Source organism: Platichthys flesus, chromosome 10 (genome assembly GCF_949316205.1).
Source record: "Platichthys flesus chromosome 10, fPlaFle2.1, whole genome shotgun sequence".
NCBI lineage: Eukaryota > Metazoa > Chordata > Actinopteri > Pleuronectiformes > Pleuronectidae > Platichthys > Platichthys flesus.
In genome coordinates, this window is record NC_084954.1 from 8785966 (window position 1) to 8798997 (window position 13032).

A 13032-nucleotide genomic window follows, 5' to 3' on the forward strand; every position below is an offset into this window, starting at 1 on the left:
TTAGATTTTAGTAGTCTCACTTTGTTTAGTTGAGTTGAGATTGGGGCTGGAATAACCGTTATTTCCCCATTCCTGTTTCCTCCTGCACAACATGAGTCTAAACACTTCTCTCGCTCTCTGCTTGAAGTGCTTCCCCACAATCACGTACAGGAAAGGGTTCAATGAGCTGTTACTGTAGCCAAGGTAAGTAGCTAACTGGTTGCCAATGTCCAACACGTAGGCCCACGTACATCCAGAGAGGACCTCATAATGATCCAAGGTGTCAAGGACAATGAGAATCTGGTAGGGCAGCCAGCAGAGAATAAACACAGCCAGAACAACGAGGACGAGGTATGCTGCTTTCCTCTCCACATTCCCTCTGCTGCCTTGTCTCATCTTCTGGCTGCTCCGGATGACTTTAACGATGTTGTAGCTGCAGAAAGTGACAATAGGAACAGGGATAAGGAAGCCTACTGTGCAGACAGTCACGTTGTAGCGCAGTCTCCAGCCGTCATGGGGGTATGCCAGGTAACATGCATCAACGCCCAGATGAGGGAAGAACTGCACAGAGCGGAAGAGGATAGCAGGGAAGCTGAGCAGGATTCCAACAATCCAGATACTGAAGCAAATTCCACGTGCCCAGTGTGCTCGTCTCTTCCGCCCCTGGGTCAGTGGCCTGGTGAGGACTAGGTATCTGTCCACACTCACAAGTGTTAGGAACATCACACTGCAATAGTAATTCATCCCAATGACAATGTTGATAAGTTGACACATGAGCTTGCCAAACTTCCAGTTGAACCTGTCAAGAATGGTCGCCACCCAGAACGGCAGACAGGAAACCATGAGGAGATCAGCCGCTGCCAGGTTACCCAAGTAGATGTCGGCCACAGAGCTGCGCTGCTTCTGGAGACAGAACACGCAGAGCACGAAGGAGTTGCCGATCACTCCGAGAAAGCAGATGATGGACATGTAGGCCGGCTGCATGTTGTAAATCCAGTCCCATGCATCTGTTTGGTTGCAGACGAGCTCAGATGTTGAAACATTTTCCATGAGTTATTCCTCCTGTGATTCAAGGATCACTGTGAAAGCTGCTGCACAGTAAAAGCACTTTTAGAGGCAGAGAAATAAGAATGAGTTCAAACCTAATGCATGTACCTGTAAAACCTTTTAACTGTGTCAACAGTTTTGATGTACGTCATGATTTGAGATGTAAGTGTGAAGGGACAATTGATTTAATGGAGTGTGGCTAATGGCGGTTTATCACACTCACAGCAACAAAATTCCATTGTCAAAGACAGGAGTCGTAGCAGCAGTTACTGGAAGGGCCTGTCTCAGATTGAAACAACTCAGCCCATACGCCTGGATACATATAGTGTCGTTACACATAGACATACACACATACAATGACAATTTAATATCAACTTAATTTAGAAATGTAATGTAATTCTCCAGACTTAGCACATATGTTTCCATTTGTTGTGGGGAAAAAACAGTTTTTGGACTCACTTGTGAAAGCAGTCTCTGAAATTATATCCCCTGGGTGGGCGGGTTTTTCATGGAGGCTGTTGAGGGATAGTTGAGGGCTGGCAGTGCTACACCCTGAGTGGCATATTGGGTCAACCTCATGTCTCCAAACTTTGATACACAACTTCTCACAGCAAAGATACCATTTTTGAACTGAGCCATCCATTTCTTTACAACAGTCCACAGTTTACTTCTTTAAGTCACAGGTTTTGTTTCCTTAGGAAAGTTGTAGCATTTAGCATAGCTCGCCAATATTAGTACTGGTATTTTTGACAGAAATTTTTGATCATGTTTCAAGCCCGGGTCAGTAATCATCTGCTCCCGTGCCCTCAATATCGGGAGCGTAAACTGTTTTATTGTCTAGGATTAATCTAACCCAACCTCTCTGTGTGTGGATTTGAAACAGTAGGTGATGTACTGAGTCACAGACAAACGTAAATAAAACTTCAGTCGACCGGTCACCGTGACCCTGGACTTTGACAACTTAAATCTAATCAGTTCATCCTTGAGTCAAACTGAAAGTTTTGTAACAAATTTGAGGAAATAATCTCAAAGCGTTCTTGATATTTATTGTTAATGAATATTGGAACAACAAAACAATGCGTCTGGCCACAGAGAAAAGTAGAACCTGTCGCTACACAAAATGTATGTCAAACAAATTCCTTCCTTTTCAGCGACTGGTTTTCAAAGTGTATAAAATGCATGCTGTCCGAATCCTGACAGTCAGACAAAAATACACAAAACAGGTCAAGCTATGTATGATTGGTGCACACTCAACCATTTGAGGTCACTTTTTTCTGGCGTGTTTTTATTTTTCCGTTCCACAACAGTTTTCAGCCCAGGCAATAGTCTCCTGACCGAGACTTCCTGTTTGGCAACACACACCCTCATTTCTGAGACAACTAGGAGTGTACCCTCGCCCACAGCCCACACTGAGTCAACACTGGGCCATTAAAATATGGTGTGGGGAGAAATGTATAATGAGAGCAAACAGCCAGCAAAAAGGGAGCATGTTTGTGTGTCACCACTGGAAACTCTTAAAGTCTGGAGACAGTGACTCAGAAACAGAAGAAAACACTTAGCAGGCAGTTGTTGGGGCTCACTTACCCTATTATTTTTGTGCTTAACATCTAAAAGAATTATAAAGATTCACTGAGGCACCCATAAATCATTTGAATGTTTTATTTGATGCTTATGTTCAGAGATAAAAACAAAACAAGTATTATTCACAATCTTCATCAGGAATACAAGAGAGCATCTGATCATTTATATACATTATTTTACAGATACATTTAAATCATACTAGCTGTACATTCAGCATACTGATATTGCTTAATTTAATAATTAAGTATAATTGTATTTGTTAAGTTTTTCGACTTATGCTTATTATTTACATAATTATTCAGCATGCTTGAGATACCTTTGTGAGTAATCTGTTACACCCTCTCCATGAGACAACAATTCAGCCTCATATGACCAAATGATCACATTTCCTGAAAGAATCTCCTCATAGAATGACTTGCGAAAAAGTTATTTAGTCACATTATTACACAATCGTTGCCATTGAAGAATTTAGCTCATCATATGAATCATTTTGATCGGGATTTTGATTATTATTTTACACAGTCTCTGCTTATTGTTCTTGGAACAGTGCAACAGCCACTCTTTATCTCACAGTCTTTAGAGTACAGGACAGTCGGGAGCTTGTGGACTCCATGGTAGCTCTCCTCCTGATGTTCCACTGCTTGAAGACTTCCCCAACTTTTTTCCTGAAGTTCTTTCCTACGATGACATACAGGATGGGGTTGAGGAGACTATTGAAAAAGGCCAGGTAGGTGGAGATCTGGTGCAAAATGTCCAGGACGTTCGTAAAGTGACAACCTCCCAGGACCTCCTCTCTTTGGAGCAGGTCCAGCACGGTGACCAGGTGGAACGGTACCCAGCAGACGAGGAAGGCAAGGAGGACGGCCAGGATCAAAGTGGTGGCCTTCTGCTCGGTTTTCTCAGCGCTGAACCTTTCCACACTGTTGACCCTTAACGTCCGAATAATTTTGAAAGCGCAGAATGAGATGATGCAAATTGGGACAACGAAGCTAAAAATGATCATCATCCTCTCACAGACCATTTCCGTGGTGTAGTTTGGGTATTCCAGATAGCAGGCATTTACCTCATACTCAGGGAAATATTTCAACTTGCGGAAGGCGATTGTTGGGACGCCCATGATCAATCCGAAACTCCAAATCAGCAGACACCCCAGCTTGGCATACTTGGGCCTGCGCATTCTCCCATGGGACAACGGATGTACCAGTGCCAGATAGCGATCTATGCTTACCAGAACAAGGAAGTAAATGCTAGAGTAGACGTTCATCTGAATGCCCAGGTTGACAACTTTGCACATGAACAGACCAAATGGCCAATTGAAATCGTTGGCTAGATTGATGGCCCAGAAGGGCAGACAGGACAACAGGAGGAGGTCTGCAGCGGCCAGGTTGCTCAGGTAGATCTCAGCCACGGTGCAGGGCTTCTTGTGGAGACAGAACACCATCAGGACAAATACGTTCAGCACAACTCCCAGCACGGTGAGGATCAGGATGTACACTGGCTGGCTTGCTGTGAGCCAATCCCAGCCGTGTTCAGGACATTGTGTGACATTGGTTTGGTTTTGATATCCATATAAAGCTGTGGTGCTGAGGTCTGGAATGCTGTGAAGATGAAACAAAAAAAAAAGACGATTATACACTGATGAATAAGTAAAGCTTTTTTGCGTTCTTGCTGGGAGTTAAATGAGAATATTGGGTCTCATGTCTTTGCAATACATGTTTAGCTGGAGCCAGCAACTGGGTATCAGCCTAATGCAAAGCAGGGTTTCAGAAGATCAATCAATCATTTCAATGTTTTTATTTAAGATTACTGTCAGTGATACCATATCAGAGTAGAATAGTGCACAATCATCAAAATACATGATACATACTTTGATAATCCAAGACATTTACTTTTCTTGGAGAATACACCTTGGTACAACCAACACCAAACGTGTGACGTTTGGTGTTGTCTCGTGAAATATAAAATGAATCGGCTTGTGTTGTTTCATTAGTTAATTATTAATGTGCCTGTTAAGTATTTCTCTTTCTGAATGTTAACTTCAACAATGTGATTTGCTGTTGGGACTGTGTGGGAGAGCCTCCACCTGCTGGGGTGATGTTCACTGAAGGATCGTCTCCTGACTTGTCTCCATTGGAGCTGAACCAAAAAGTCCCTGGCTCGGTCAGAGCTAAAGACATTATTGCTTGTACAACAATGTGACTGCGGCCGAGAACTAAAATAGCAGAAGCTACAATAAAAAAAGAGCTTTTGCAAACAGCTGATTGCAAAAGCTCTTCAATTGAGCCCTTTGAGTGACAGGTACACACCAAATAATTAAGCAAAGTTTTGTATTAATTGCCCACCTCTATTTTGTTTATCATTTATGACAAAAAATGCTAATTGATGCAGTTCAACCGCACCAGCAGCGAGCCTCTCCATCAGTCATTAAATTCCATTGTGTCTGATTCCCACTGGTCCGCTAATGAGCAACAGGCTCATCTCTGTTCCGTAAAAAATTGTTTACCGTATTTTTGAAAACCTGCTCTACACTTATGGAGGATGTTTCTAAATTATTTATAAAACCATAAACAATCTCTAGAGCTGTGATTTCAGAGCAAACTTCATACGATCCAAAGTGTCACCACAGAGTTTATTTTTGTTGAAAGAAGAAGAAACCAACGCAGTGGCAGCGGATAAAATGAAACCAGAAGCTCTTGTTTCAAAGTGCAATTTGGGTTTCACAATAAACTCAATATGATTTTCATTCAAATTCCAATTCAATCCCACAGCTTACTGACATGAACACAAAACTTATTTAGAGAAACAGGTGAGATGCTGCAAGAAAATTGTACTTTGAAGAACTGGTTATTCAGTTATTCTGTTATGTCACAATATATATTCTGTTACCCAACATAATGTGATGTATAACACAATCTAATCAACAACTTTCTCAACTCATGTCAAGTTACCAATATACCAAGTTTCTGTACAATGTCACTGACCAAACTGACCACATAACCATCACTTTTAATCCTTAGAAAGGTAACATATCTCTGTTGTCATGTTTTCAAATATAAAAGTCTTATAAATACCTTGTAGGTACAAGAGTCATCCTTCCAGAGTGAGAAAAGATACGAAATGTACAGACGCAGAACGACACTGTTCCTGTTTCCCTCTTTTTCCCTCGTCTGTCGTCCCTGACTCAGTCTCTAAAAGGAAACTGTAATTTCAGTGATCCCCGCCAGAAAGTCATGCTTCAGCCTGCATGCTCTCTTTATTTCCCCTGTGTCTCCTCCTCTCACTGAGATCATACTCTGCATGAGAATGTATCATCTGATCTGACATACTTAAAATTGACTTTACTGATGTTTCAGGACTTAAGCTTCAACATTCAGCTGTACATGTGTAATTACAAAACTGTGTGAGGATGTTAAAAAGCATTTCAGCAAAAACAACTCAATATGAAATAAATTGCTCTTTAAATATACATCACTTATGGTCTCAATCTTTTGTGAAGCACTTAAGGTAAGGTAAGGTAAGGTAAGAGCTGAAAACCTCTGAACTAAAGAGTTACATGCATGCAATTTTTAGTTGTATTGCTTTAGATTTGTATTGCTGCAAGACATTTGAAAATGTAAACTACTTAACTGTGGTGCCCTGAGACCCCCATCCTGTTTGTCGCAAATTTGCAGTGAGGTTATTTTCTTACAAGTGTGACTCAGCGCAAACTACTGGACCGGTCTCTGTATCACCCTGTTCTTCTTTTGACAAAGACAATGAGTCATTTCAGGGGGAAAAAAGGATGGAAAACAGAATAATCTAACAAATCTGTTTTCCTGTTTTCCTGTATTGTGGATGAAACCATCCTCCTGAGCCTTAAGTCAGTGCTGACCCTCCCCTATCCTCAGCCTAATCTTCTCAGGTATATGAGACCAATGTAATTACGTATTATCAGGGTTTCTATAGATTTTTCTATACTGTGCGTGTGTGTGTGTGTGTGTGTGTGTGTGTGTGTGTTAGCTAGTGGCCTGTGGTTATGTTTGAGGTCAGAAACACCATTTAGTTTTAACAACATGGTAATTTGAGAGATATTAAGGTCTCACAGGGCACCTAATTATGGAGAATGCACTTTAAACCGAATGTCATTTTCAAGTTAGCGTTGATTAGAGTCAACAAAGGGCTGAGGAGCAGTCAATAATGTGTGGAATCGAATCTGCTCTGTCATATTCATGTGATTAGTATGAGGTAGAAGCATGACTATGAGGAAGTTGAATCACACACTATTATAAGGCATGCAGGGACATTGGAATAGGGTTTGAGGCAATGATTTCAATTCCTTCTTATGCTTTAGTCAAAACTTGGATATTTTCAGTTTAATTTAATCTTCTTTAAGGGAATTCTTGTTTAAACTCACAGTGACTTTCAGGAGATTGGAAACCTCGCAGTGAGACAGAAGTGATTTAAGTTTAGTCGTCCATTTTAAGTTGATGCTGGCGCCATTCCCTCGCCCCTCATTAGTTTTACATGACAGGTCCTAGCAGGTTGTCCACAGTGCAAGTAATAACAGGGAAGTAATGAGACTTCCCGGTGCTGCAATGAACAAAAAGTCTTTTCCTTTTTCTTCTCCGCCCATTCTTTGTTAAGACTCAAAATCGGACGTGGTGTTTGATGGATGCTTCTTTTCACTTGTTGATTGGTCTTTAAAGCCCTGAGTGTATGGTATTTACCTTCCCCTAACAACTCTGTACGAGGACACATCCTTGGAAACTGGATGTCCAGACAATGGAGCAAAAGTGAAGTAATAACTTTAATACAGGCAATTAAACACAAGGGTTTATATTAGAGCAACTGTAATATATCAAGTTGGTCAAGTTTGGGATCAATGTTGCTTTAAAGGACTAATTCAATTTAAATTTTTAGACTGTACGACATTAAGTGTATTTCCATCCATCCACTATCAGAGTACCATCCATCCATCCTTTATCAGAGTTTCTCCAACCATCCATCCATCATCCATCCATCCGTCCATCCATCCAAGGAGAGGAGTAATACATTCAAATCTGATAAAAGTTGATACAACCACAAGATCGGTGCAAAACAATAGATTAATTATAACAACTAGTCTGTCAGAGATTAACCCTCCATCTCTCTCTTTCTTCTCTCCCCTCTTTTCCAACCATCTCTCCTCTCTTCCCCATTTTCCAACCACTGCTGTTTATTCAAATTACAGTTCCTGCGCAAACTGTCAATTTAAAGATATCATATCTCTCTCCCTCAGTAAACACAAAAGTATTGCTTTGTTTTGACAAAGTTACTGTTGCTGCCCAGAAATAACTCCTCTCCGCTGTAACTGAGTTTTACAGTAACAATAAAGCAACAATAGCAATTCACCGCCAACAAAAATATTGATGTAAGAGGTTTTACTGTGGGTTGAGACTGGACGTTGTGTGCCTCCGTCCTGCTGCAGTGTATCACGACCATAAGGAGAACTCAGCTTTCAGTAAAAAGTGCATTCAGTAAAAAGTGCATTCAGTAAAAAGTGCTATGAAATATTGCTAAATATTGCTAAATATTTCATAGCGTTATATTATTTCTGGGAATAAAAGCTTCTGTCAGTTTTTTCAAACGTCATTTCCCGATAATATGAGCACATCAAACCTAATAGGATTTACCGACATCGTTTTGGAACGGCAACAGCAGTCTCAGCGGTGGTTATCGTAAAACCACAGCTAATACAACACCTCAATTATCTGTGTTGCATAATGAGGTGGCTTTTTGTAATATAAACTTTGAAAAGAAAATGTATCCATCCAAACATAACATTTATAAAAACTTTAAAATCCCTCATATATTCAAACACACTCTCCATGAAAACTTTTCATTACCATACGATGTAGATTACAAGGTAATTTATAACAGTCTGTCGGCTGCTGTTAGTCATGTCTCGGTGGTGTGTAATGAAGTATATAACAAATGTCTGGACAAGGGGGCGGCGAGCCTCCTGCGTCTCTTCAAAAATAGTCGCCTCATTATCCGTCTCCTTCTGCTCTGTCTCTTAAATTTCTTTCCAGCACTGTGAAATCCATTACTCGACGCTGATCCACCCCCCACCCCCGTCCCCTCTCTCGTAACTCCTCGCAGATTCGAGAGACGCAGGGCGGCACATGCTGCTCTCGTGCGGTTTTGCGTATTGTTTTCACAGCTGTCCGGTACAATCAGTGGTTTTTACCCTGAGTGAGAGCTGTGAGAGACGGATCCCAACAAACAACCAGCCGGGCTCTGAGGCTGGGAGTGGCTCCATGGGCTTCGGCTCTGGTGTCAAAACATCTGATGCAGTAAAAGTCATCTTAATTCTGCTTTACACGCTCGTCTAAACTACTCGAGTGTTCCTGGCGGATGATACACAGACACGGCACTTGCTGTATTTACTATTATAGATGAATTATGAGTTGTTTTTGTACAGCAAGGCAGAGAGAGGATTTGTATCCTGCTCTCTAATCTGCAAGGCCCGGTGCTGGCCAGTTTTACCCTGTTTCCCTCTGCTTTCAAGCAAAAGAGAATTCAAAATAGATTCCACATCTCGTTTTCATATTAACAAAGCAGACGTTGCAGGACATAACGCAATACTGTGAGTCAGCAACCAGTGGGCAGACGTCGTCTGAATTTTAGTTTTGTTTTTATTCTGTAATTTGAACATCGGGGGAAGCAATAAACATTTAGCACGACTGTATATCTGCCATTTATGGTGAAATAAACGTGGTTATGTGCAGACACCGAGCTGTTGAGTTTCTGGCTGTGAGTGTTTACAGTTTAGATAAGAACTGAATGTGAAGGTAAACTAAGCGGCAGGAAGCCTCTCGTTTGGGAATGAGTATTTGATCATCCGGCCGCTCGCAGGGTGGGCGACTGCAGCTGTCACCACAGATGATTTTACTGAACCATAAAACCTCTGAGTCCGCCTCCACTTTGTCAACATTCTTGAACATTAAGAGCATTTTTCCATGTATCAAACCATTTACTGAAAGTTTTAATACGCTCTGCAACTTGAGAGAGCATTAATCTCATAACATATTCTTTAAAAAGCATCAATAAAAAGATCCACACAAAAATAGGACATCTGATCAATAATTAAATGCTTAAAAACAGTGTAATACAAACAGGGAAGGCTCGTCTTGTCGTACAAACTTGACTGTTTTGTCTGTTTTACTCAGACTGACACACAACACATTGGATGCTTGCTTCACTGCGACAAAGGAGACGACACTGAATGACTTTTGACAACAGGCTGAAACCAACAGGAGGATTTCTGCTAAAACTCATTTCCTCTGCATCCGCAAAATGCTTTGAAAGAAAAGTGAACTTTCAATCTTCAAACTTTCAATGAAATTATTCAGTGAATTCTCATGAATGTCAATTGAATACAATGATATGAGAATTAAATGAAATGTATGCACTATTTGTTTTTCTGTCTATCCACAGAGTGTAGGCACTTTGTGTAAGTCTATGGAAAACTTAAATCAGACCCCTTCAACATTTGTATTTTTCCAATAAAGTTGATTATGGGTATACAGTATACAGTACGAAATAGATATGGAGCCCTCTACTGGACAGAACTCTTAAGTGTCCTGTGTCTTTAAAGTTCATTAAGAGTGAGAGGACAAATAGACATAACACACATTGTGCCCATGTGACCAGGCACAACATTTGTCTGTGGCAACTGAAATATATGATTCAATAATTTCTTTTAAAGTTTTATTTATTATAGTTTTTATTATTACTCTGAAACTGCAAGTTATTTAGGATTCAAATTAAAGTAGTGCAGAACTGTAAAGCAGTGCAGTCGTACAGTGATGGTTCATCTGCTAATAATCATGTTGTGTAGTAATAACACTCACATGGACCTTTTTTCAACAAGAAGCTTTGATGTTTGGATTTGGATACATGTTCCAAAATCATATTCTCACGTAGTTGTGATGCTTAAGTTTAAAGAAGCATTCTATTAGCTTCACTTAATTCACATAGAAATGATTTTAAATGTGTCATAATAAATTACATGTCAGTTATATGAACGATCACAAACAGAAAAGATGCGCTCTGACACACAGGCCCTGGTTTCACAGTGAGCCGGAGACGACAAAGATCAGCATTGATCGGCCTCTGCTCCGCGCCGAGATAACACCTGTCCAACTTCAACAGGGAGAAATGGACGGAGGCTTCCACTATCAATCACGATCTTTTTCCTCCCCCTACTCTTGCATTTCTGCTCTTCTCAATCATCCTGTCATCTTCCGTCAGCCAGTGAATCCGTCTCTGTGCTCGTGCCACTGTCCATTCGACAGAAGCCTCCAGTAGACCCCGGGCTGGCATTCACTTCAATTTTGGCCAGCAACCGTGTAAGTGCAACTCGACTGTGTCTGCCAATCGGAGCGTCAGGCGGACGGAGTGATACATGTCAGTCTCCATGGTGACAGGCTGCATGTTCTGCATGCTGATATCCAGTGTAGTGGCAGAGCTGAGGTCTGCTGAGGGATTGACGTCTTGTTCCCAGGGCTCTTTTGAGACTTACACTTAATGTAACATGTGCTGCCTTTTTGAAGTTGGACCATGCTTATTGATTATATCTGCTTTGCGATAAATGACTATGAATTTATTCCTCTGCAACCAACAGCACGTTGTCTCGTGGTGTGGTTCACAGGGCGGCCACGGTCGTCTGTCAGCCGGTTCAGCCGCCACTAATGTCTAGATTGAAACGTCTCAACCATGAGAAGCTCATTTGTCAAAACACATCACATGGCCTCATTACAAGCGTGTCTGATCTGTTTTTTGTTATTCTGAATTCAGTTGTATGTATTCTTTGCGTTTTAGCAGCTTGATTCTGTTGTTCAATTGTAATTATCCTATTTCAAACTTGAATAGCACTTTACAACCTTGCTTTAAAAAAGAACAGTTTATTGTTATAATAATAATGATTATTATTCATTTTTTTTATTATCAGTGCAGTGGCTGCTCTAAACATGCTTGTTTGTAATGGGCTGTTTTCGTAGCAGTTAGAAAACGTTGTGTTCGTCCTTCCTGGTTATTATGCATCAAAAATGATTTCGGCTCGATATAGATCCATGAAGCAACAAGAAAGACAGACATTTGTGGAATAAGAGTTATAGATTATTTTTATTATCAAGGGATGCATTGGCACGAATCCAAGGGATTTCCGTGGCCCTGTGACTTTTCAGCCATGGTATTGGTTTTTAATAAAATGTCAGATTAGGTTTCCATAAACGCGATACAGATATCCATGCTCCTCGCCAGATGAATTGGAGAAAATGATGTTGATCCCCTGACAGTTCTAATAGCTCCTCCAGCAGGTCAAAGGTTCCACTGATCCCGGGACACATCTCAAGAAGGATTGGCACAAACATTGCTTCAGACATTTGAGGCACCCAGAGGCTTGAGGTGATCAATAATGTTGATCCTGTGACTTTTTCTCAGACGCCACCATGAGGTTGACAATTGAAGATTAAGATGAAATATCTTAAACTGTACAACACCTGGAAAAAAGCATAGAGACTACGACCTTGTCCCTCAAAGAGCCAGTGGATAATACACATTTTACTCTACTAGATTGTTAACAGTATAAATCCTGTGGGGATCTGCTCCCTGTCTACTTGCTTGACAAAATTGAAGGTCACGCTTAAAAAAAATAAAGTAATAAGCTTAATAAGTTGGACGTTTTGATGAGGGCACAGGTGGGCAGGGAAGCATTCATCTTGTGCAAAGGGCAGCGTCCTCATAAATCCCCTTTCTCTATCTAAAGGTCTTTTATATATGAGATGACAGGCAGAGACAGACACTTTGTCCGTCCTCGAGCCTCGCTACAGAGAGAGAGAGAGAGAGAGAGAGAGAGAGAGACGGAGCCATCCACTCAGTGGCGACAGTAAATCAAAGGAAAATGGGGGCTCCTGCCTTTTGGATGCCAGGTGATGCAGAGCTATCATGGAGGAACGGTAATGAAGCATTTTGCAGCGAGGCGGCGGCGAGGTGGCGGCAGCATCTAGGAGGGGTGGAGCCCCCAGATTGCATTAAAGACTCCATGTTCCCTGTCACACATGGCCCACTATTTACCGTCCCATGAGACCAGAGAGCAAAGCTTAAAGCAAGTCGTCGCCATGGCGTTTTGCATGCCTTTCGTGTCCAAGCAAGATTACTGGCAGTATCAGGAAGTGCAGCTCACGGTTATAACTCTGTTTTGAAAGAAAACATCATCATTCAAACCAGTTTTTTGCCGTATTGTCGAGGGGGGGGGGGGGTTAATCGTCTCCCTTTAATCGCTCTGATTAGTCAGAGCTGTAGGAGCTGCACCGAGCGTTCCTCATCGCAGGATTCAAGCATATTCCGCTCCCACGTCAGACAACATCCGTAATGAGCAGCATCATTAGAGACTTGGGGTGC

At 41.4% G+C, this 13032-nt stretch overlaps 2 protein-coding genes across 2 annotated transcripts; both read right to left on the reverse strand.

The window, feature by feature from the left end:
• Window positions 1-1029, reverse strand: LOC133961435 (B2 bradykinin receptor-like). The gene has a single exon (XM_062396536.1). The coding sequence runs from the start codon at window positions 1027-1029 to the stop codon at window positions 1-3; it is 1029 nt and encodes a 342-aa protein (XP_062252520.1).
• Window positions 1030-2717: 1688 nt separating this feature from the next.
• On the reverse strand, window positions 2718-5817 carry LOC133961980 (B2 bradykinin receptor-like). The gene is made up of 2 exons (XM_062397404.1): window positions 5679-5817; window positions 2718-4205 (listed from the first exon to the last, which is right to left on the reverse strand). Exons 1-2 carry the CDS (start codon window positions 5696-5698, stop codon window positions 3170-3172), a joined length of 1056 nt encoding a protein of 351 aa, XP_062253388.1. The 5' UTR covers window positions 5699-5817; the 3' UTR covers window positions 2718-3169.
• Between the last annotated feature and the right edge of the window lie 7215 nt (window positions 5818-13032).